This window comes from Colias philodice, chromosome 21 (assembly GCF_061535455.1).
Source record: "Colias philodice isolate Cphi_HAF_F1 chromosome 21, ilColPhil1 Martin Lab GWU primary, whole genome shotgun sequence".
NCBI lineage: Eukaryota > Metazoa > Arthropoda > Insecta > Lepidoptera > Pieridae > Colias > Colias philodice.
This window is the reverse complement of record NC_143106.1, coordinates 6246367-6271377: the sequence shown is the minus strand read 5'-3', so window position 1 is coordinate 6271377 and position 25011 is coordinate 6246367. Positions and strand designations below refer to the sequence as shown.

The 25011-nt window shown below is 32.7% G+C and overlaps 3 protein-coding genes across 5 annotated transcripts in view; 1 reads left to right on the top strand and 2 right to left on the bottom strand.

Annotated features, from left to right (window-relative positions):
- Positions 1 to 25011, top strand: part of Flo2 (flotillin-2) — a 236811-nt gene that overhangs the window by 147517 nt on the left and 64283 nt on the right. The window lies entirely within an intron of this gene.
- LOC149478954 (glucose dehydrogenase [FAD, quinone]) lies at positions 343 to 19709 on the bottom strand. The gene is made up of 4 exons (XM_089708551.1): positions 19587 to 19709; positions 2728 to 3093; positions 2244 to 2494; positions 343 to 2054 (listed from the first exon to the last, which is right to left on the bottom strand). Exons 2-4 carry the CDS (start codon positions 3069 to 3071, stop codon positions 691 to 693), a joined length of 1959 nt encoding a protein of 652 aa, XP_089564677.1. The 5' UTR covers positions 3072 to 3093; positions 19587 to 19709; the 3' UTR covers positions 343 to 690.
- LOC149478953 (glucose dehydrogenase [FAD, quinone]-like) lies at positions 22207 to 24891 on the bottom strand. Its single transcript, XM_089708553.1, has 3 exons — positions 24680 to 24891; positions 24368 to 24498; positions 22207 to 24175 (listed from the first exon to the last, which is right to left on the bottom strand). Exons 1-3 carry the CDS (start codon positions 24837 to 24839, stop codon positions 22658 to 22660), a joined length of 1809 nt encoding a protein of 602 aa, XP_089564679.1. The 5' UTR covers positions 24840 to 24891; the 3' UTR covers positions 22207 to 22657.

Genomic DNA, 25011 nt, shown 5'->3' with positions numbered 1-25011 from the left:
GATGGCGTTACTATCGCATCACTTCTTTTAAATATGACCCACTTTAAATAACATGGTATGTAATTGAAACCAATAGTTTGATCAGTCAGAATACCTTTCTAGACTTTGATGAGGATAGCACTTTTGTATTGAATACATGAAATAAAATACACTATCTTCCCAATAATTCGATTAAACTTTCTGCTTAGAACTGGCTGCTTGGAAGAAATTGCTATAGAGCCATAAAGCCGCTATTTGCATCTTAATTATAGCTATTTCATCCTGCTCTTGTCAAACTATATATTATGTGTGCTATAGAGAATATATAAATAAAATAACATGTAATAAGGGGTAATTTTTTTCAATAACATATTATGTATTATAATATAAGATTTATTTACACTTAATCTTTAAATACATATTCAATGTACTACTTATTACTATAATACCATTTACACAAGATTCTTATCACCAATTAAGTCTTTTATTAACCTAACAATTTAGCTTATCTCTTTACACCAAAATAACATAAAATGAATTTTACTATTGCCTACTATTTTGAGGTTTGGTACCGCTCAGGGGACTAGAGAAAAGAAATCGACTAAAATACAAATACAATAACGGATAAAACGCCTGTAAGAAAATCATATTTGGTAACTAAAATTAATTAACAATGGCCTCGTTTTGCTACTTATATGTATTTCAAGCGTGTCACCTTTCTATTGAACATGTCGCAGAACTTTTCCCTAACAATATTTGTTCTAATCGGGAGCATTTCAATGATCTAGTGCTCCTCTTTTGTCGTTTATTTAACCAGGTTTCCTTTATCAAGTCACTGCCTTTCTCAGCTATCATAATAACAGGAGCATTTATATTGCCATTTGTTACTCTAGGCATTATACTCGCATCTATCACACGCAGACCTTCTATGCCATAAACTCTTAGTTTCGGATCCACAACTGCCATGGGATCCGTGGATGGACCCATTTTAGCAGTACAAGACAAGTGATAAATTGTCATAGTATATTGCCTGATGTAACAATCCCAATACTCGTCTGTATAAAGAGGTAGATGCTTACAATTAGGCACTGGTTTACTATTGAATCTAGCGCCCAAACGTTTCATAGCTTTAGTTTCAGCCACAGCCAAAGCAGCTTTAACTCCCTCACGCAATACTCCTACATCATCCGGATGAGTTAAATAGTTATGGTACATAAGAGGATAATCTAACGGATTTTTGGATCGTAGTTTTATAAAACCACGGCTCTTTGGCCGAAGCATCATTGGGAATATACCAAATACATCCTTATTTGTGATATGACCAAACACTTCTTCGTAAAATTCGTCTGTTAAACTATGAGCTTTCTTAACTTGTGTTCCGCCATCTGAAGGTGTGGAAGCAGAGGTCATCATAAATTCTATATCTGGCCAATCCTCTGTTGCGTTCGCATATTTGGTATTAATGAAAGCTACTACTTCTAGCCCTATACTAGAAGTGAGTGGTCCGTCTTCTGACACAGCATAACGTAAAGCGGAGTTTATGTTTACAAGTCTATTCATAACTAAGCTTATAGGATAGTCGACTTGAAATACTATTCCTCCTACGGCAATGTGATCTTGTAAATTTCTTCCAACACCTGGAGAATCATACATGACCTCAACGCCGACTTCTCGTAAATGTTGTGCCGGACCAACTCCAGATAACATTAATAGATGTGGCGAAGCGATTGCACCAGCCGATAGGATGACCTCTCTTTTTGCGTAAACAACTTGTTTCTTATTATCTCTAATAAACTCGACACCATAAGCACGTTTTGAATCTTTGTCGATTAAAACTTTTGTAACGTGAGAGAATAAAGCGATATGCAAGTTTTGACGCAATCTAATTGGACGAAGGAAAGCTTTTGCTGTTGAACATCTTGTTCCCCTTCTCATGGTAAATTGATACCAGCCATAGCCAGTTTGTTGGTTGCCGTTCACGTCAATTATATCGTAGCCCATTTCCTCTCCAGCTTGTAAGAAAGAAGCTCCAATTGGAGTGTTGTAAGGAGCATCTTGCACTGATAGATATCCACCTGAAATAGAATGAAATCTGAATTAGTTTATTAAGCAATTTTATTGACTGTTTCAAAAAATCATATTAAATTAAATTATTTAGTGAATTAAAAAATTCCTATCTAATCTTTGAATTGAATGTTAAAAATTATTAAAATTATCCTTTTTTATTAGTATTTCAACAAAATTATATCCAAGATATAACTCACCGATGGAATGGTGCTTGGTATCTTTCGCCAAATAGGGATTACGTTGATCTTCTGATTTCTTAAAGTATGGCAGCACATCTTTGTAACCCCAGCCAGGGTTGCCAAATGACTCCCATTGGTCGAAATCGCGTTTGTTTCCTCTGATGTAAAGCATAGTATTTAGGACAGATGATCCGCCCAGAACTTTTCCTTTTGTCCAGGAACAACGCTTATCCTTCATAGCTTGACATGCTGAATCTTGTGGTTGGGTTCTGAAAATATAATTTGTATAAAATATAATTTAAACATTATTATAAATTGTTTTTTTTTGTTCCAGGTAACGTTATCGACCTCGCAGATTCAGAAAAAAAGCTAACAAGAAGGAATAATTAATGATTAAAGTCATTTTCTATTATGTAAGTCAATGTGTCTTTGTATTTTTAATGGATGTTGTTAAAATATTTCAAGAGGTATTATTTTATTAATTTCATCAAATCCATCATACCTGTATTTCCAATCTAGTTTACTTTTATGCAAATACAAAGAGAGTAAGGGCACGTCGCTTATGTCAGTTTCGTGTCCACCTGCTTCCAGCAACAGTACATTCCAGCCTTCGATTTCTGATAGTCTATTGGCTACAACGGCACCAGCCGAACCTCCTCCAACGACTATGAAGTCGTATTCCTCTCTCAAGTACTTTTGGTTGAATGGTCTGTTCTCTGGGTCGAGGATGTCGTAGTTGAAGTACGCCATGGCGGCGAGCATGGCAGGGATGAAAGTCAGTTTGCTGAGACCTCCGATGGTCAGGGCCGCTTTCGCAGCCGTCGATGCAGCTGTTAGGATTCCCATGGTGATTCAGTTTTTGGGCATTCTGTAATTTGAGAAAGGGTTACTTTAGTTTTATTTACTTTTTTAATAGATGATAAAATTACAGTTACTTCAGTTAATTTCGTGTCGTTAGATAAAATAGAAATATTTCAAAACATAAGTGACCTTTTATACATATAGTTATTGTTAAAAATTCTACGACTGCACTAATGAGGTCTAAGTTGGTTAAAAGTTTTTTTTTCATATTACATAATTGATTTTCAAGGACGTGTGATTGTTGCTTTTATGTATATATTTTATGAAGACATCTTCGTCATTAGTGTCTTCGAGGGGAACATTAACATCTACTTATATGGCTTTAAATAAATTTAATGATAATTTATTATTAATAATTGATATTTGTACATACGATACAATACCAGACAAAGGTTGCGACTTGCGCCAGTGTTCACAAATGTGAAATGTTGAGTAATTTCCGAAGTTCACAGATTTCTATTATAATGGCAATAAACAAAACGTGGTGTGCATTGTATGTATCTAATCATGTGTAAGTATCGTAAGCTATTGTTACAATTTTCCAACTAACCTCATTTGGATATTATTTTTTAAGATAATATTACGAAAAATTTTATGAAAACCTGGGAACATGAACCTGGGCATGGGTGCAATATAATGATATTTCATATTATTGTTTAATGACAATGAATTTTAATGCAGAGGAGATATTTTCACACCAAAACAGCTTCTAAATATATATCAAGCACAAATTCGTTCGTGTGTGGAGTACTGCAGCCATTTATGGGCTGGAGCTGCAAAAACACATCTAGGAGCATTGGATTCGATTGAGAGACGTGCTGTAAGGATTATAGATGACCAGAATCTGACCAAGAGTAGACTGCTTAGTCTTGAACATAGACGTAAAGTCGCATGCCTATCAGTTTTTTACCGCTTGCACTTCGGGGAATGTGCAACGGAGCTGCATAATCTAATTCCACCCTCCCCTTTCCACCACAGAACATCTCGACGCGCGCTTGGCTTCCATCCCTTCGTAGTTGATGTACCTTTTTTGCGCACAAAACGGTTTCAGAACTCTTTTATAAACCGAACAGCGAGGGACTGGAACGCCTTGCCCGCGTCTGTCTTTCCAGAAACCTATAATCCGGATCTGTTCAGGGTAAAAGTGAATAGGCTCTTTCTAGGCAGGCATGCTCATTCATAGACTGCATCACTACTTACCATCAGGTAGGATGCAGTCAAATGCCTGGCTATCTTTAATAAAAAAAAAAAAAAAAAAAAAGATATTTTGTTAACACAGACGATTAGGTGATTTTAAAAGCGCTGAGAAAAATAATTTATGATGAATAATTTTTTCATATAATGTTTTGTTGCTAAGAAACTAAAATATTATATTTAAATAGAAGTAAATGTAATAATCGAATTGAAAGAATTAATATAAATTTATAAAGAATAGAAAAAATTCGATCACGAGGCGGGACTCGAACCTGCATCCTTTCGCGCCATTCCGGAAAGGTTTTATCGGAGAGATTCCCATTGAAAGAATTATTTTGTAGTTCGAATTATGATGTAGGGCACAGATTCCCAATTTTTTGTATATTTATTTATTTCATTGCAAGTAATTAGGTTTGTGTATTTGCAAATATGTTTTCAAATACAAAAACCTTGAAAATCCGAGAATTCAATGGCAAATGAGCTAATACATATAATATTTCGAAGTGTCTAGTCGTCCGCTAAACGGATGAATAAAATAAATTAGTCGTCCGATTACCGGATGAATAAAATAATTTAATCGTCCGATTATTCGGATTAATAGATAACCTTTTAACACTAAAGCTAGTTGGGTTGGACTAAAGCAAACGGGGCGCAGGACTTAGAAAATTTTTGATGGAGTTGGTGTCATTATAACACCTATTTATTATTGTTTTATCGTAAAGATTACGCTAATATAAGCATGTTTTATAGGAACAACTTTTCTCTAAAATCAAAAATGGCCGAGATATTCGCCCTTAATTCGTTAGGTTAGGTTTAGGTTAGGTTAGCCTTAAGGTTATGTTAGGTTAGGTTAGGTTTCTTAAAAAAAAAACTACACAGAAATAGGAGCCCCGCGAAGCGGGGCTCCGTCGACGCGCAAAAAAATAATCAAGTTTAGGTTAGGTTAGCCGTTAGGTTAGGTTAGGTTAGGTTTCTTAAAAAAAAAACTAAACAGAAATAGGAGCCCCGCGAAACGGGGCTCCGTCGACGCGCAAAAAAAAATCAAGTTTAGGTTAGGTTAGCCGTTAGGTTAGGTTAGGTTAGGTTTCTTAAAAAAAAACTACACAGAAATAGGAGCCCCGCGAAGCGGGGCTCCGTCGACGCGCGAAAAAAAAATCAAGTTTAGGTTAGGTTAGGTTAGGTTAGGTTTCTTAAAAAAAAAAACTACACAGAAATAGGAGCCCCGCGAAGCGGGGCTCCGTCGACGCGCAAAAAAAAATCAAATACCTACGTGTGCTCTCCTCCCCCTCCTCCCCCCACAAAAAACCTATAATACGTGCGGCAGTTCTCTAAAGAAACCCCGATAACCTAACTATATAGATAAATAGATGTTATCGGACGATTAAATTATTTTATTCATCCGGTAATCGGACGACTAATTTATTTTATTCATCCGTTTAGCGGACGACTAGCTTTGTCCATAATATTTATATCCTAAAGTTAAGAAAGTAATTTAAGAAATATAAAAACGTAAATTTTTTATTAATTCAGAAATAATTATTTAAATATTTATCTTCAATAGAATTTTCGTTACTGATATTATGCTTTTTCGTATGAATTTCTTGATAAGATTATAATATTAATGTAATAAGTCAAGCCCCCTCTTTCGTTTAATATTTATATTGAAAACTATTACATATGATAGAGCCAAACCTTCACATATAGAGATATAGATTTAATTTAAACTCACGCTTATCAAGGATCGGTGATAATACAATATTAAGGGATTAATATTAGTTTATATTTTTAAATATTTATTTTAATTACAGTGTGTTACGATGTATTGCGAGTCCGGTTTTGATGAAGTTTAGCATTTGCGGTCAGTTCTAACCACGTGTATCAGGTCACACGCTGACAGTGTCCTTGCGAGTGTGTAATATCGCGGATCGGCTTACACAACTCTCATACACGGCTTATACTAGCCGAATATAGTGGCTATGTTGCTGATTAATAATCTTTTTTTAAGAATAGGAAAAATTCGATCACGGGAATATGCGAACCAAGATTTTTTTTATTAAAGCACGTTTTTGATGTGGATTTCATGGTGGAGTTTTGATTATCGAGTTATATTTTTTTACAAATATATTAATTTCTATCCATTCATCTATTTATTGTACCTATTTACATTCGTTGCAGTTTAAAGCTGTTTTCATTCAGCTAAGATATTAAATACGTTCAATAATCAAATAATTTATAATATTTATTTATTTTTATTTAATTAAATATTTTTAGAAATTCTATTTATTCATATATCTATCCATTTATTTATGCCAGCTCTTATAATTTAGCTCACAAATAAAATACGTTTCAATAAAAATTTTGTAATCAAACAAGTTTCATGTATCAGTATTGTTATCTGAGGTATAATAATAAAGATAATAGGTAGGTATCATCCGCAAAATGTGAAGGGAACTAACTCTCAACACGTACGAGGAGATGATTCACAGTGTACAAACACTGTAGATCGTTTATGTCTATAATACGTTAGGTAATAAATTAATAGGTTCACTATTTAATATTTTAGAGCATCAAAGAAACCCGTGAATATGGTGTTAATCCATACTATAATATTATAAATGCTGTCTGTCTGTCTGTTACTCAATCACGCCTTAACTACTGAAGCAATTTGCATGAAATTTGGTATAGAGATATTTTGATATCCGAGAAAGGACATAGGCTACTTTTTATCCCGGGAAATAGGATAGGTTTTATTCCGGAAATCCCACGGGAACGGGAACTATGCGGGTTTTTCTTTGACTGCGTGGGCGAAGCTGCGGGTGGAAAGCTAGTCTTATATATTTATTAGGGTAAATTTATTAAGGTGTATGTAATAGAGTTCAACGGGCTCAATATTAAATTTAATATTTTTGGTTCTTATGGCATTCAAATCTATACTAATATTATAAGAGGAAACCTTTGTATGTTTGTATTGAATAGGCTCAAAAACTATTGGACCGATTTCAAAATTTCTTTTACCATTACTTAGAGGGATTCTTCCGAATCCGTATAGGCTATATTTTATCCCGGAAAACGTAAATATGTACCACGGGCGAAGCCGGGGCGGACCGCTAGTGCTTTATAAATATAAATTTATAAAGAATAGATTTTATACTAGGCTTAATATTTCTTTTCAAGTCAATTTTATCTCACCAATTTGTAATGCCTCATGTATTTTTATAATTAAGTAGTAAGTAAAGTCAATTTTTACATATTTGTTGAAAATGATTATTGACTACTGTAGTGTATGTGAGTGAAAGAGAGGGAAGTATTATGTCATCTCTTGCGCACGTGCAACGGTGACACCGCTCACACAGCTCAGTTGGTTGCAGGCGGTCGGAGTGAGAGGTCGTGTGCGTCTAAGAGCCGATAATAGGGAAGGACATACACTACATTTTTGGCGACGAGGTAAATCGGGAATAAATGTAAGTAATTTTTTTTGATAATAAAAAAAAATTACAAAACAAAAAAAAAGGGAGGAAATAGGTGTGCTGTGATAACTATTGAACTAATTATATCCACAGTCGAGTTACATCGAAGGGAATATTAAAGTTAATAATAATATACACACATACTTATTTTCATTATGATATTTTGTGCCGCTTACATAAAAAATACCCGCACAAAGTAAATAAATAACATGTGCGTGCCTCCGCGCCGTAGAAAACGAAGGTTTCGTTTACATAAAGATTTAGCAAAACCTCTTAAATAATTGTAGCCAGACTATGATATATAAAAAAGCTAGATACGTTACCCGCTCTCTATTTTGGCAAGAAAAAACTCAGCTAAGTGCCCGAGTTTCACTTAGTCACGCACCATTCAGCGTCGTGACTGGACGTTCTTTCTATATTTTAATTGGCAGTTGTTATTACGAAGTACATGAGTGAGACATGTATTATGTCTCGTGCGTGAGAGTGAAAGAGAGAACAACTGTATTGGTGATAATGCGTTAGTAAGTAGGTATGTATTAATTACGCTGTTTTTTTAGTGCAATGATGTTGGCGTATGCCGCGTCTACTAGCTGTATAATAGAGTCATTGTAGCCAGAAGGATAAAGTAGGTGTTGTAAATTGTTTCTCGTATACATAACTACACTGATACCAATGCATACGCGGGCTGTCTTTATTGCTCGAGCGTATGGTGCCTGTATGATAAATACACTGTACAGTGTACGGGTATACAGCTAGCGTCGTCCAGTACTCACGTAGTCATTCATAGGACTGTAACTGCGTTAAGCGAGACTAATTTATGTGATATTATTTTGTTTAGTCAAGGCTGTAGATTATTATTTTGGGACATTTGTTTACATATAAATTTATTGATACTGATATGTAAAAACCTGTTTAAAGGATTGGTTAAACATGATTAAATGAGCTAAGAAGGTTCGATTCCCGATCAGCTCAGAATAGATTTGTCTGGTTACAAAAATATAATTATACCAAATACCCACTTATATCTTATATAATTACTCGATGTGAAGTTGCATGAGTATTTTTTAAGATTATTCATTATTGCATTAAGAAGTAATTAATGGTTATCATGCAAGGAACGTAAGTTTCCTGGACAGGCCAATATAGTAACATTATGTAAGTTCATGTAAGTTGAAGTATGTGTTTCGATGGTGATGTGGACCACGACAAGGGATTTCTAAAGTTGTTGTTGTTAAGCTATAATGTTACAAGATGAAGCCTGACAAAAAAAAAAAAAAATGTTGTGTGGTTTATGAAACCACGGTAAAAGTGAAACTGTTCGAACGGTTCCGAACACTGCTTTATACCTACTCGGCAGCCGACCGTCACGCGACATGCGCTACACAGACCAAAAAGTTTGAAACGATGTAATAAACGCCCGTGTACGTAATTTTAAATGTGTTACCAGATGATGCCTGGTAGTACAGGAAAAAAACGGGTGATGCCTGTGTGTACTTTGTACTGTGTTACCAGATAATGCCTGGTGGTCAAGAAAAATCGGGTGACGCCCGGCCCGTGTGTATTTTATAACGTTATACCAGATGATGCCTGGTGGTCGTAATATAATTACAATACAGGTGATGCCTGTAGTGATGTGATACGGGTGATGCTCGTATAAAAAGTTTATATTTTGGGTGATGCCCATATTGCGAATTCATGCACTTAAATACGCGATCTAAAAAAAAAAAGTGATAGTTCGTCACCATTTCACAGTGAAGTATTATTGTTCGTAAGATAGATTGTATCTTCGAAAATACTTACGGTTAGTATTGATATCCAAATAAAAAATGGAATAATACAATTTTTAAGAGCATACAGTAAATACTAAAATATTTACAGTAGCTTTTATTATTCTTATCTAAAAGTGACTTAATATTTTCATAATTTCATAGCAGATTTTGTTAAACAACGAAAGAATAATCATAATGATAACAATACCTAAAATATCTGCGATAGGTATTGCACATTTAACCGACAACTATAAAGTTAGACAGGTTAAGTGATAATATAATAATCATAAACAGGGTAAGGTAATAAAACAATGAATATTCGAAAACAAAAATAAATGGAATGAGAGACATACAGAGTAGTCTCAATATTCATTATTTCAAACTACCCACCTGGCAGACGTTGTAATGCTCTTTCGCCTTTTATCGGTTCGTTAAACGAATTGGAACATGAATATTATCCGAATTGGTCGAGCCGATACGCCGCGCGCCGAGGTTTGAGTTTTACACTTAGCAACATATTTGGCTATTCATTTTTATTGTATATACTATGCGGCGTTGTAGGTGAGGTGGAAACAAAAAAAATAATAATAAGAACTAGATACTCACCATACAGTCGACAATTAATTTAGTTAATTAATAAAATAAAATACAAATATCAGTAACAATAAGGGTCGTGGTGTGCCTAGGTCCAAACCCTCCGGTAGGACTCTTACTGATATAGGTGGACGTAAGATGGAGTGCGCGTCTCGTTGCGAAGGCTAGGCGGTAGGATGTCTTTAGGGTTGGTCGCTGAATTCCTTCAACAGGAATTAAGGAGCCGAAGCAAGCAAGACGTAGAAGGATTTCCTCAGCGGCAATCGTAGCAATGTCGTAGTACTACTGAAGATGGGTCTTAAGCGGTATGTAGCAGCGTATGAGGTTCCTTATCGGAACGTGGCAAGGACGCGACAATTCCCTGCGCGGGAACGTTGCGGGTGTGTAGAAGCTTTCTAAACGGAACGTAGCAGTAGCATAACACCACTCCCTCAGCGGAAATGTAGCACCCCGGTTTGGGGTTAGGTATAACACACTGTTAATCATTACATGTTGGAACGTTGAAAACGACTTTTACGTAATTTATACAATAATATACCGTGAAAGACAATAGTTGGACAATAGACAGTTGGCATAAAATATGAATCGTTAATTGTTAATAACTAGCAAACCTGGCGAAGTCCGTTTCGCACCAGAGACACCTTTTCCTTGTTATAAACCTCACGGAGCCCGAGACCTTTCCAACGAGTGCAAAGCCGTGGAAATCGGTTCGTGCGTTCTGGAGTTGTAGCGTCAGGAAGGAAAACCCGACTTATTTTTATATAGTAGATTACTTTGATAGATAGTGTATAGTGACAAACAACCTGTCAAATATACACTTAAAATTTTTAGATAGATAATAAAGGTCAATTTCAAGACGAACATTTAATGTAAAATAAAAAAATGGATCATAACCACATCATACCGCAAATATTGGTATATGCAAAGTATATGTAAGAACCATGGTAAAATCATACACCATGTGCATCTAGTTATTACTATATTAATAACGACTGTTTTTAATTTAAAAACACCAATTTTATAATAGACGAGAAAATCAGCAACACAAACATCAACGTGAATAGTATTATAAAAGTAAATACACTAATAATTTTATTTACAAGTTTAAAAAGTTATTAAGAATTTAATAAGATTTACAACGTAGTAATTCATATAAAATCCAAGTTTTAATGGTGGTTTGTAAGACTGGTCTGATTTCATATTCATAAAGTAGGTACTTACGTAATACATCTTTTAAGAGCTCATCTTTTGAACATTAAATATCGCACCTAATGCATTAACACCGCTGCGAGAAAATAATGGATATCGTACTAAATTGAATAAAAGATTATCAATTAAGAAATACGTTAAAGATTTCTTGTCAAAGCAAAAAAAAATGTATTATCGCGAAAAGGTCACCATTCGTGCCTTAGTCAGAATATAAATTCCAAGTATTAATCTCTACAATATTGAGGTGGTATAGTGGTATTGATTTCGAAATGCAAAATTGAATATTGTAAATTCAAGTTAATTAATTTATGCAAATACTTATCTAGTTATAGGTAACAAAGTTTTTATTGATTGTTACAGTTAACATTGTACAGTTAAAAAAAAAATATGTATCCAACTACTTATTTTCAGACCATTAATGTGTGATTAATGTCTAGCCATTATTATAGTCATTAAGTTATCTTTTTCTTTTTCAAGTGGGTATTAAGTTGTCAGTAATACAAAATATACAAATGTTATCATAAGTAACAAATAAAAAAAGTCATTAACAAAATGATACATTTTGATTCGTTATTGAATTTTAAATACCTATGTGTTATTAATGTAATAATCATACAATGAACAGCACCGCGTGTGTGTTGAGGTTACAATAAGAAGTATAAAAAAAAGTAATACATTATTAATCACGCTTTACTAAATATTCATTATTGTATTGTCAATAAATTGTTGTAATATTGTCACTGAAGTTAAATCTGTACGGTTTGGGTAGGTCATAAGCGAATCGAAAAGAATCGGTGGATAACAGTCATACGAACATACAGGTTAAGCTAAAAGCGGTTCAATAGAAGTCAATGGCACAGTATAGTATGATATTGTACTGTTGCAGAGCAAGCTCCACTAAGACTATAATTCTGTCAGAGTGGTTTATACCCGAAAGTTGGTATTTAAATAATTGATAATTATGAACCTTAACATTGTAATACTATGTATCTGTATGAATTAAATATTTTTAATGCGCTATAAAAAAGGCTGCCACTTTCTAGCCTCTAAACTATCACCCAAAAATATATCATAAATCGCTTTATTGCGATATGAAAGAGAGACGGACAAACGAATAAATAAACATATCTCCCCTGTGCCTAAGGATCATATGATAAGTTGTTGTTGCTTAAATAAGAATAAATAATGAACCAATTACCTAATGTTTGGTTTAAATTTTGCCGTATAATATTCATTATATTATTTAGGGTACAGATATATACATATTATATTACATTCCGATTTTATTAGGTATATTGAATTAAAATCGGAACATATATTTTAGTAACGAAGTACATATACAGAATATAGATATTAAATAATAACCGAGCATTTAAGTATGTACCCAGTCTATAGGCATTTCACTTGGTAATAATTCGGTTTGCAGCTATCATTTATTAATAATTTTAATATGTGGGAAAACAGTGGTTACTTAGATGGTGCAGATGCCGGTGCAGGTAAAGTGAATTAAATTATGCGTCAGAAGAAGCAGCATTCACCTCTTCTAAATGACCTGGAGTGCAGGTCATGATAAATAGTGAGTGAAACATATCAACAAGGTAGTGCAATAGTCATGTAAGGAACAAATAAAACAGGTTAAGTACAGTACAGGTACAGTACAGGTACAGTTAGTCAAAAGTATAGTTAAGTAATAAGTTACAGAAGGAACATAGTTTAGACATTATACCTTACATATACATTAAGTTACTGAAAACGATTTCGTCCCATTGGTTAATAAATAAATAATGTCTTAATAAACTTAAATATAAGTATACAACTTATTCATGATAGATTGTCGTATACTTAAATAAATTGTCATTATTGTTATTATAAATACCTATGTAAGATGTTACATTTCTATGATTTTGAAGGAGCGACTATATGCCTATATATTCTTGCCGGCTCTTCTCTGTTGAGGCGGCTTTCCGAACCAGTGGTAAATTCATATTTTGTCCTTATACTGACGATTTTAAAACGTTTCTGGACGAGGTCTGGTTGATGAATGAAGGTTTGAGTTTGAAAAAATTATTAATTAATATCGATTTGAATACATATATTGTAAAAATTATTATAATTTTGAATATACATACACTTTATGGAAAAAAAAAAGAAAAAAAAACGAAAAGGAGAGATGTTGCATATAGATAGAATTATATTACTAGGCCAGGTGACACATTCTACTCTATCGCTGGTATGGAGCGGACGTGTCCCTGAGTTGTTTACTAACTGATACTGGTGCTTAGGTATAGACTAGAATAGAAGCATACATATAACATACCCGAATAGAACATAATATTTTATTTAATAAAATTAATTGAAAAAATTAAAAATTTCTAAAATAAAGGAGGGATGTAGTGTATGTGAGTGAAAGAGAGGGAAGTATTATGTCATCTCTTGCGCACGTGCAACGGTGACACCGCTCACACAGCTCAGTTGGTTGCAGGCGGTCGGAGTGAGAGGTCGTGTGCGTCTAAGAGCCGATAATAGGGAAGGACATACACTACAACTACCTCCTCGTCTATACGCCGATACATTTCTGGGTATTAGGTATTTTATTACGTTTCAAAGAACATATTTTTTATGAGCCAATGACCAATACTTTTTCGTACAATACATCAAGGTCTGGTCAAGGGTCTATATTAGATTGCAGATTCGGTCGCCGTAAAAATTGGCCAATTATATTCGATTGCATACGCGTTCCTAATAGTTGTCGCAATGCCGACGTGATTTGAGTTTTAAATATCTGAATGAACCGCTTCGTCACAATAAGATCTTTCTTTCTTCTTTCTTTCTTTCTTTCTAATATGTGTGCTTTATATAAATTAACATGACTTAATTACATGTCGTTTGATACAAGTTATATGAATTAGTACGTTGGGTGAGCTAGATTACATGCTGGGAAATTTTCTAGTTACTGAAATTTCAATTTTTAATAATACCGATAGAAGAAAATTTGTTTTTGTCTGTTTGTTACGATTTAACTTAAAAGCTGTTTCACAATTTTTTTTAAATAAAATACATATAGGTAAATATAATTTTAGTTAGAGTAGATCTTTACCGAGTAATATAGACTTTATAATAAATAATGAACTACTATCTACATCTAAAGACTTATCATATAAAATTTCGGATTAATAAAAGCCTATTTATAAGAAGGACTTCTACGTCACACTGTAGCAGATGTTTAAACTTTCCGGAGTCTTTCCAAAGCAGATGTCATAACTTTAATCATAAGTTTGTGGGTCACGAACTTTACCACGTATAGGCCCAAGGATTTATCGGTGAAATTGTAATAAATTATCTCTTGCGTAATGTTAAGTTTCTTATAATTGTAATTGTTATTGTTATTACTGAATTGTTGTAACGTTCAGAATTTTTTTGTAATTGTTATTGTTATAACTGAATTGTTGTAATCATGTTACTACATTGTATGAACAAAGCTTCGTCGCGTATGAATTGATGTCGTTTCGGAAACTAGAAGGAATTTTTACAAATAATTATTTATTGATACTGAAGGAATTCGAAAATTGGTGTGTGTCACGAAAGGACTATATCAGACGTATTAATCGTTTGTTTTACCAATGAATTGAGGTTTATGGTCGGTCAGTAATATATCTTGTAAAAGGTTGTTAAAAACAAAATTTATGCTATTAAATTAAGTCTGTTTGAATCATAGAACTTAAAATTATTTTCATTATATTACAAATATAGAACTTAAAATACGCTAGTTACCAACGATATTAAAACTTCACAGTTTTTAAACTTTCAGGAAAAATAATATTGGAGAAAATTTAAATAAAAATGAACTTCACGGGATATTTCCTGCCATTTGTTATTTTGTAATATACAAATAATTGTAATTTGATCACCGGTAAACAAAATCAAAGCGGCGAAATGAAAATAAGTACCTATTAATCTAAAAAAAGTTAAGCATATAAATTATTATTAATATTACCTAGGGCTAAAAACGAAGCAAGTGCAGTTTGCTAGTATTTAATTTTATCTAGGTCACTCACACATACCAACAAAAAGAGGATATTTAATTTTATAGCGCTATTATATTATGCCTGCAGAAGGCTACTAAAATTATCGTAAAGATAATAAACGAACATAAAACTTCGTATTGAAGCATTCGGGATTACCATACATCGTATTGTTTCGTGAGGATTTATTGAAATTCTACATAATATTATGTACTTACACTTTTTTCATCTTGTTTAATTATAGTCCGATTGCCATGGCAACCAATTTCGTCTGAGACTAGCACGGGATATATTAATACAGAAGTATACGCGAAAGAACAATGTGAACTCCGTATTCAATGAAACAGAAATAAGATAAGAACTGACGAGAGTAGTTGCACAGATAACTAAATAGTTAGTATTAAGTTGAAAGGATTAAGTTCTGTAGATAATTGGAGTATAGTACTCCCACTAAAGAATATATCGGGTGTTTTTCACTATAGCCTTCTAACGGTAACAATACCACGTTTTGTATATAGAGTAAAAAGTTTGACAATGCACCTGTTTCAATTATACATGCAAGGGAAATAGATTAGTGAGAATTAGGTCTGTGAGAATGTTTTGTGCATGATAATTGTGCGAAATAATTCATTTAATCGTTCGTATCACGTATATCCGATTTCTCTCATTCGAGGACGCTGGTTTCTTATCAAGACGGTATAGATGTAAAGTGTTTTCTTAGCATTTATTTTGCATTTATGACGAATTGAAACATATAGCAATGAGCCTTGTAATAAGATAATAAATATAGGTTAATGTTTAAGTACCTAATTAAACATAACTTTGCATTCCATATGGTAGGATTTTTTTTGCACAAGCAAAACACCATTTTAATTGATATGCATAAGGTTGTTAAATAGATATCAAATAATTAAAAAGTTTGGAAATTGTGAAAATTATTAGAATTTTAGGAACTGTTTAAAAAGTCATAATAGTAAATAAGTAGTAACTATATTTTATTTTGTGCGTCACAATATTTCTTTAAAATTTGTACCAACTACAAATATTGCGTTGATTGCTTCAAAAATATCGAAACTAAAAGCACATTACCATTAAACTTAAGAAACCGTTTTGCATCAATAGCCTTTTGGTATTTTCAAAAGGTACGAAGTTGCATTATGAAAGCCTCATGCCAAAGTTCAAACAAGTTGAAATAATTATATCACATCATTATAGTGACAATTTCGCTGATGACCCACATTGTACAGAAAAGTTCAAATTTCCCTTTAATAAAAACCGATTTAAGTTGAGTCATTCAACTCTTGTGATAATTTTAAATGTATTGGACAGTTATTATAGTCCTTTTCACCTATGATGATTCCTGTGACACTTCATTGTGTTCCGAATTACGTATTTTGTGTTTAAAAACCAAAAATAATTTTAATGCAAAATATTTTTATTTTAAGGCGGCATTATTACCAAAAATATAAAAATGAAACATCTTAAGCTTCTAAAACAAAAACAGTATTGTTTAGTTTAATATAACGAAAAATAAAATAAAATAACACAGAAAAATAATACCTACGCAATTCGTGTACATGAAATGGAACGTTGAAAAATTATAGAGTTGGAAAATCATATAATCGGCGCCCTTCTGTGATCGATTGTCAATCGCGTCAATCGTCTGTACGAGTCCGTCAGCTTTGTATACAAGTTGCATTTTTATATTGATACTTTATGTGGTATTCTGTTATAATTACTAATTGTTATTGTTCACTTTTTGTCGCTGTTATTTGCTAAGATTCCTTAGTTAATTGTTGGCGAAATGCCGAAATAACTAATTTTGGTCCTTTATTCAAATCGATTTCATTTCCATATAAAATATTATCGATTATCGGAAACAATTGATACGATTTCAGTAAAGGCAATCTCTACACGTGTCAACAATCGATATATCACAGGAATCATCTTAGGTGGAAAGGACTATAATAAAGAGTTCAAAGTACAAAATAAAGTAAGTCTTACCGGATCGTATGCTTAGATGACACACACACACACACTAATCTTTTTCACCGAACTTAAATAACTTTAACTGCATCTATTATGAATGATATTCCAGACAATTTTTGCCGCAGTATAAACCAAATCTTTTTATACAACACAAAACACCATGTGAGCTTTCACATTTACCGATTTTCTAATATTTAAATAAATTAATTTAGAATTAGCATTACTATAGGAATTAAGGATTAGCTTCATAGAAACTATAAATAATTTCGATACATCTCTACTAGCATGAAAGACCGGTACACTTACGGTAGAAGTATGCACAAGTCCGCCTTGAAAACTTTTAGTGTGAGTCGCAGGTTTTGAAATTATTTCACAAGCCAGGATGGATATTTGTCATGCATCTTGACTTTTTGACCCGCTACTGTGATGGTGTTTAATATTTTGTTTTGTTAGCGGAGTTATGTTATACGTAATGAGATGGTATTTGTTAATTTTCGGGTGTGTAATATTTGGTGCATATTTAAATATGGTTATGTAAAGTTTTTTTTCGCAGTTTTATTTTCGGTTTTTTAAATGGTGTATATTTGACGCTTTTATTATTTCTAATACGCGTGATCTTCTTATACGGATCCACTATGCTAATGCTAAAAGTTTTTACATCCCTATAGTTTTACAAATGTTCGCGCGAATAAATGCAAGTGATGCCGTGGGCGAAGATCCGACTGAAAGACTTTTTATTACGTATGAACTAGAAACTAGAGTTCACTTAATAAGTATAATTAATGAACTTGATTATAATTGGTCAAGCCGTTTCGGAGGAGTTTTCAGATAAATAGATTTTAATTCCACTTACCTATACTTATCTAGGTTGGGCTGCTGGTATATCAACGAGTTATATTTTTGAAATTTCAAATATAAATAATATTAATAACCTGTTTATCGCGACTGATCTAGTTAAAGACAAATATCTATTACATCAGAAGGTCGTTCCCTTTTACTATTTATATTGAATGAAAACAATTAGTATTTCAAGTAAAATATTAAAAAAAATAAAGTATGAGTCAATGAAGTTGTAATGGAGAATTTATTTATTAATAGTTTGAAAAAGCGTTATTAATTATAATTGATTATTATAATTATTAAATTAATCGATTAACTGGTGACCGGCGCACTTAACTAATTTTATTAGTTAAAAATGCTATATTCAAAATTAATTAAAGAAGAAAGATTACAAATGGTCTTCAATTTGAAACTCTTTGTTTATTAATAACTTTAACTATTACTTTCAGTACTCTTCTAATTTATCTACCAAATTTACGAAAATATATTTAGATGCACACTATAAAAATGTTTGAAGAAAGGGATTGCTTGATACACAAATTAAAACAAAATTCACTTGGCATTTATCCGAAAACGGAAATCCTCATCCTCGAGCTTCCCAAAAAGGATGTTAATTTTTAGAAATATATTACCTACAGCTAGCTCTCGATTGTAAAGAATGACATTATCACTACATAGTATAAAACAAAGTCGCTTTCTCTGTCCCTATGTCCCTATGTATGCTTAAATCTTTAAAACTACGCAACGGATTTTGATGCGGTTTTTTTTAATAGATAGAGTGATTCAAGAGGAAGGTTTTAGTATATAATTCATTATGTTTTAGACAAAGCGGGCGAAGCCGCGGGCGGAAAGCTACTATCAGTATTAATAGAGATGTATATTCAAGAGAATTTCAAGAGAATATTGTTCATAACGTATCCATAATTTACAATTCCGCGGCAGTAATTTTATCATTACATAAATAATGTATAGATACATAATAATAAAAAAAGAGTGATATTCCATTCATGAAGATTTTTTGCGCTCGAGAAGGCTATGAGAACTGTATCATGTTGTATAATCATTTAAATGTACTAAATGTTACGGTACACGTAACTGAGATTGTTTGAGAGAGCATTTTAATATTAATTTTTGATGATATACCTTTCGTCATATGGTTTGTATTTTGAGATAATTAACCCAGTTTTGAAGTTGTCGCAGAATATTGTTCGTTTTGTGTTTTTGTTAAAAATATGCAAAGCGCGCTTTAAAATATTTGCATAATATTAATTTAAGTTACTTTAAAAAAGTATCTCTTTAAAAAATTGTCGTAAATTTTGGGAATAATACAAGTAAAACAAATTGCAAAATAAATAAATAAATAAATAATTCTATATTATCACCACCACATTAAATATCGATCAACACAATATTTACCTATTATCCACAGTGATGCAATTCGCAGAGTAAAAGTAAATCACATCCCACAAAAACACAGTCACAACACTGGCACCTGTTATCCAACACTATCTCATTGTGAGCGAGAAGCGCTATCCCCACCGGGGTGTCGCAACCCGGTGAACGGTCAATGTTAACGCGAGGGGTAACATTTGGATAATGTATCTTGTACGCGTTAGCTCCTTATAGCATAATGATCCTATGACCACACTGTAGCGTAGGTACTAACGTGGTTAGGTACTAATGGTGTCGTCCGACTGCTATAGGTACCCTTGATGGTTAAAGATCCATAATGGTACTTACGTGGGTACTGACGTGACCAGGCTTGGGGTGTTCTGTTAATCAGGTCTAATTGTTCATTATTTAATCTAGAGCTTAATTAAGTTATATCGCTCATTATACATAATTAATTAATTATAATGTTATAATCGTTATGAGTCATCGGTAGCAAAAATTAATGGAAGGTTCATAAAAACCCAAATGAGATCGACAGAAATCGTATTTTTTTAAATTGTGACTGAATCTCCTGAATTCTAAATAAAACTACATAAATCTGCATTTAAGGACCCTTTATTATGGACATTGTGTCCTAACTATTTTCTAAATCTTGTGCATATTTACACATTTTTTCAAACTTACTCAAATTAAAACGTATAGGAAGTTATATGCGACTGGCTCATTTTCTACTACAAAAGCCTATCACAGAAAAAGTATCGATCGAAAAATCGCGTCATATTCGCACTTGACTGATTTTTAAAGCGTTAGAAAAAAATCTCAGCTCATTGTTACTAAACTGCCAAAAATATAATAGAAGTAAGATAGCATTCTTTACGCGCGTTGCCCAAGATAATGTTTGATCCGAACAAACTTGCGCAAAACGACATACCCAAAAATTAACCTGCAGGAAACCAATTGCGTTGTTTAAAAACAAACCAAATGACTAACTACAAGAAATGTCTTAATAGCCAAAGAAATATCTGATTGACCATTTTATATATCGAATAATTACTATGAGAAGCGTAATTATGTTATTTTAAAAAAGGGTATTTTGTTATTTTGAATTGATATTTTCATTCAAAATGTAAAAATTTATGCTTGTAATTAAAATCAAAATGAATGAATTAGAAAGATTTATTAAATTCTTAGTTTTCAACAAAAACCTTGAAGGCATGATTTGAAAAAATAATTTTCAGAATCTCAAATCCTTGCGAACCAATGCAGCAAAACCAGTGCAGCAAGTACATATTTTAATGTTATAATTATTGGTATTGAAATATTATTTTTGTATTAAATTAGTTTACTCCATTGCTTAATATACGGGTTTCCGGCATAGATGTGGGTAAAGCCAACGTTTAGTTGCTGTCATGTGTAATACATAAATTTCATCACAATCTAGGAGTAAAAACTTATACCAGTGTAATTCCTCGATTATGCAGTTATGTAGCTCTTATACAATAATAATTATTGGCGTCCATGATTATTTAAATAATGTTTCTTACTTTGCAAAGCTTGCTAATTGTAACTTGTAAAACGTTAAGAAATACTTTAAATTTTATATTTTTTGAAATCTTCAAAAAAGTCATTATTATATTGCCTAAGGCCGGTGTCACCACTAACTGCTGCTTACGTTTACACTGAAAGACCACGACAGAATGCTTTTGCTCTAGCTCTAGCTCTGTTCGCTTGATGTAAATGCACCGTAATAAGCCTTTCTTATAAATTACATACTTACTAATAAAACAACGTCACAAATGTAAAGCAATATACATAACTTGCATACGTGCGTCTTGTAGTGTACCCGCTGCGCCTTTCCTTTTCAAGATCGTCAATTTGGCAACTCGACCGTGGCTTGTTTGAGGAAAACCCAGGTGACATGAATAGTGTAGCAAACACGATAAGTGTGGTAGCTGTTTGAAGTTTTGTTTACTCATCGGTATATTATGTTTATGTTAATTTGTTTATTTAGATTGTTCGCTTATGTATTTAAGTTTTTTCATAGCTGGATGATCATGTTGTATAGCGTTGAAAATTTAAATAATATTTTTGGACAGTAGTAAAATTCGTTGTAAGCTTTAAAATTGGACTTAAAGTCCACCCGCGGCTTTTCCCGCTGTGTCTAAAACGTAATAAATTATATACATAAACCTTCCTCTTCAATCACTCTATCAATTAAAAAAAAAACCGCATCAAAATCCTTTGCGTAGTTTTCAAGATTTAAGCATACATAGGAATATAGGGACAGAAAGAGCGTTTTTTTATACTATGTAGTGATAAATAACATAGATTTTTTTTTGTAATTAATTATAATAATTTTGTAAATAAGTCGCCAGCAAAACAATGGATGCGCCATAAAATATCTAGGTTGCACTGTTGTTGGTTGCGTAGTGGAACATAATTAATTATCTTATCTGATGCTGCTTTTGCAGACCATTTATATAAAGTAGCGAATCTTCTCCTTACATGGATTTATAAGTAATTTACTATCTTTATTAAAAGTAGGTTAAAGAAGGAAAAACTATTATATCAAGGGAAGAAAGGGAAATCAAACACTGATAGTTTTAAAACACATTTATTTGAATCAAAAGTAAAAATAGTGCAATATTAAAAATTAAATTTCTATACAGTTCGGTTCGCAACAGATGATAGTCGTAAAATTAAATTAAATCGCAAGTTTCATCAGAAATTAATCTTTAGTTAATTGCTGTGACTCAAAACGTTCATTCAATAGTTAAAATATATGCTACGAAAGTGTTACTTAATATCACGTCTCGTAAACGCAAGTCAAGAAATTTCTTCACAGTGTCGTCTAACGAAATTCCACAAGGCCAATGCTGCAAGCATGGAATACATTCTGATATATTCAATCTTGAATATATAAATATAGGCTTACAATATTATTGTTAGAAATAACGTTTTTTAATTGCTCAATAACCGTATGTAAATTACCGAAAATTCGTGTTTACATATCATGCAAATTATTTTTGGGTAATCAGAAAAATGCAGTATTATTTAAATTATCGCAAGTAAGATTAATGTGAATATTTTTATATTTATAGCTCGTCTCTCTGTGTATTTTGATTTATTATTAAATCGACACCTTTTTGAGCTACTACCAGGATGGATGCCATAGTATTTCCTCCAGGTATAGTAGGCATAATGCTTGCATCGATAACTCTGAGGTTTTGCATGCCATGCACTAATAGATTTTGGTTAACAACTGTTGTTTTGTCCTCTTTTGGTCCCATTTTAGTGGTACCAACTGGATGATAAATTGTAGTTGCCATATGCCTTACATAACATTTCCAGTAATCTTCACTATCGAATGAATACTTTGCACAATATGGTATTTTTACATGCATAATTTCTAATCCAAAAGCCTTGAATGATTCAGTTTTCTCCAGTTTGTGTACAAACTCTATAGCCTTTAAAAAGGAAAACATATCGTCTGCATGATCGAGATAATTGGTATGAATTAAAGGCATTCTAGGTAGTGTTTTAGATAACATAATTCGACCTCTAGACTTTGGATGTAATAATGTAGGATAAATACCGATTAGATCGTGCTCAGCGTTCAATGCCTCGATCGCTTCAATGATTTCTCTTTTATAACTGATGCCTTCTAAATAGGGTTTTAATGTAAAAACATCTTTTTTGGTGAAATATGTATGATGAAACTGAATATCAGGATAATCTGATGCGTTTCTTGTATCTATGAAACCAGTGAAATCTGTAATGCCAATTTTTGAAAAGGGACCGGTTTTTGTAAGCATGTATTGCAGCAATAATGAAGTTACCGCTTCCATCGGTAATTCAACATTTAAATTTGTTTTCAGAAACAATGGTAATAACAAATGGTCCTGGAGGTTTTCACCGACAGGTAGATCAATGATATTTTGAATGCCCAATGCATCCAAATGATATTTCGGTCCGATTCCAGACTGCATAAGAATCTGTGGTGTGGCAATGGATCCTGCAGCAACAATTATCTCTTTATTAGCCATTATATTCATAATATCTCCATTTTTATGTCTGATTTCAACACCAATTGCTCGCTGATTCTTCTTGTCTATAATTATTTTGTTGGCCAATGTATTTTTCATAATGTGCAGTTGCTTCGTATCAACTAAAAACACTTTAGCTGTGTTTAAACGTTTACCGTGTCTGGTAACTAATTTTGCTTTTTTGGTACCTATTAAACATTCATCGCCCTCGTAATTGTAAGACTTATACCCTAATTCCTTCCACGCGTTATCGAGGACATCGTACCAATGATTTTTATAGCTTTCAGCTCCCACAGAAGATAAATCGAATAAATGCTCTTGTTTCTCGAAATATTTTAACAAGTTCTCATAGCCCCATTCTGGGTTTAATTCTTCCCAGTCTTCAAAATCTTTTGGATGTCCTCTAACATAAATCATGGCATTAATCGAGCTAGATCCACCCATACCGCGACCTTTACTCCAAATACAGCTCTCATTTACGAAGCCTAAGCAACTATTTTTACTAGACAGTGTTTTGTAGTACCAATCGATGTCTGAGTTGTGATTTAGAAACAAAAATGCTGGGATCTGTAAATAAAATTGAAGATGAATTCCTAGCCGTTTTAAGGTTTTGCAGTGATGTCATTTCTTAATAAAAATAACCATAAAAAACACATAACTTCAATAATGTGCTTAGTTATTGTTCAGACCATGATTATAAGTTAATGGCAGATCATTATGTTTAAAATAACAAATTTATAATAAAAATATTAATTATACCTCGCTGTCGATTCCAGGGTTATCCCCTGCTTCTATAAGTAAGACAGAACCGATTTTTGCTTTTGAAAGTTGACTAGCCACTAAAGATCCAGCAGATCCTGCTCCTATCACAATATAATCGTAGGAAGCTTCTGGAAAAAAAATATAAATCTCATTTTAAATTATTCCATTTTGATAAAATATTGTGATAAATGTTAAATTCTGTTGTTTGTTGCACGTAGTTGTGCGATTATTATGATTGCGGAATTATTTTCGTAACATACAGTTGAAAACCGAAATCTATCATAATATGTAAATAATAAGTTTTATTACCTGAGTTTTCCAGAATTTTCTGCGAATTGTCTGGTGGCCAACGGTAGTCATCGAAAATCGAGCAATGAGCAGCTATCAGTGTAGTGATGGCATTAAGAAATAAACCACCACTTGTACCAGCAAATGCTGATGGGCACACTGCTGATATATTTGCTTGCATTTTAAGCCAATTGATTTTAATACTTTTTCTTGAATCAAGAAAAACTTTCTCACTAGGTGCCCATACTTCTCAAAGTTCTAGACTATTATGTGGTTAAAGGAACTGCTCAGAGCTATAAAATATTATCATTCATGAAACAATATATCACGATCACCTTTAATGCTTCAATACA

What these genes read in the sequence shown, in the direction of transcription:
- LOC149478953 (XM_089708553.1), bottom strand. Translation starts at nt 24,839, where the DNA reads ATGCAAGCAAATATATCAGCAGTGTGCCCATCAGCATTTGCTGGTACA. An exon ending in GAAAATTCTGGAAAACTCAG is followed by an intron (nt 24,499 to 24,679) that starts GTAATAAAACTT and finishes TTTTTTTTCCAG; the next exon opens with AAGCTTCCTACGATTATATT. An exon ending in ACCCTGGAATCGACAGCGAG is followed by an intron (nt 24,176 to 24,367) that starts GTATAATTAATA and finishes TTTTATTTACAG; the next exon opens with ATCCCAGCATTTTTGTTTCT.
- LOC149478954 (XM_089708551.1), bottom strand. Translation starts at nt 3,071, where the DNA reads ATGGGAATCCTAACAGCTGCATCGACGGCTGCGAAAGCGGCCCTGACC. An exon ending in AAACTAGATTGGAAATACAG is followed by an intron (nt 2,495 to 2,727) that starts GTATGATGGATT and finishes TTATATTTTCAG; the next exon opens with AACCCAACCACAAGATTCAG. An exon ending in TACCAAGCACCATTCCATCG is followed by an intron (nt 2,055 to 2,243) that starts GTGAGTTATATC and finishes ATTCTATTTCAG; the next exon opens with GTGGATATCTATCAGTGCAA.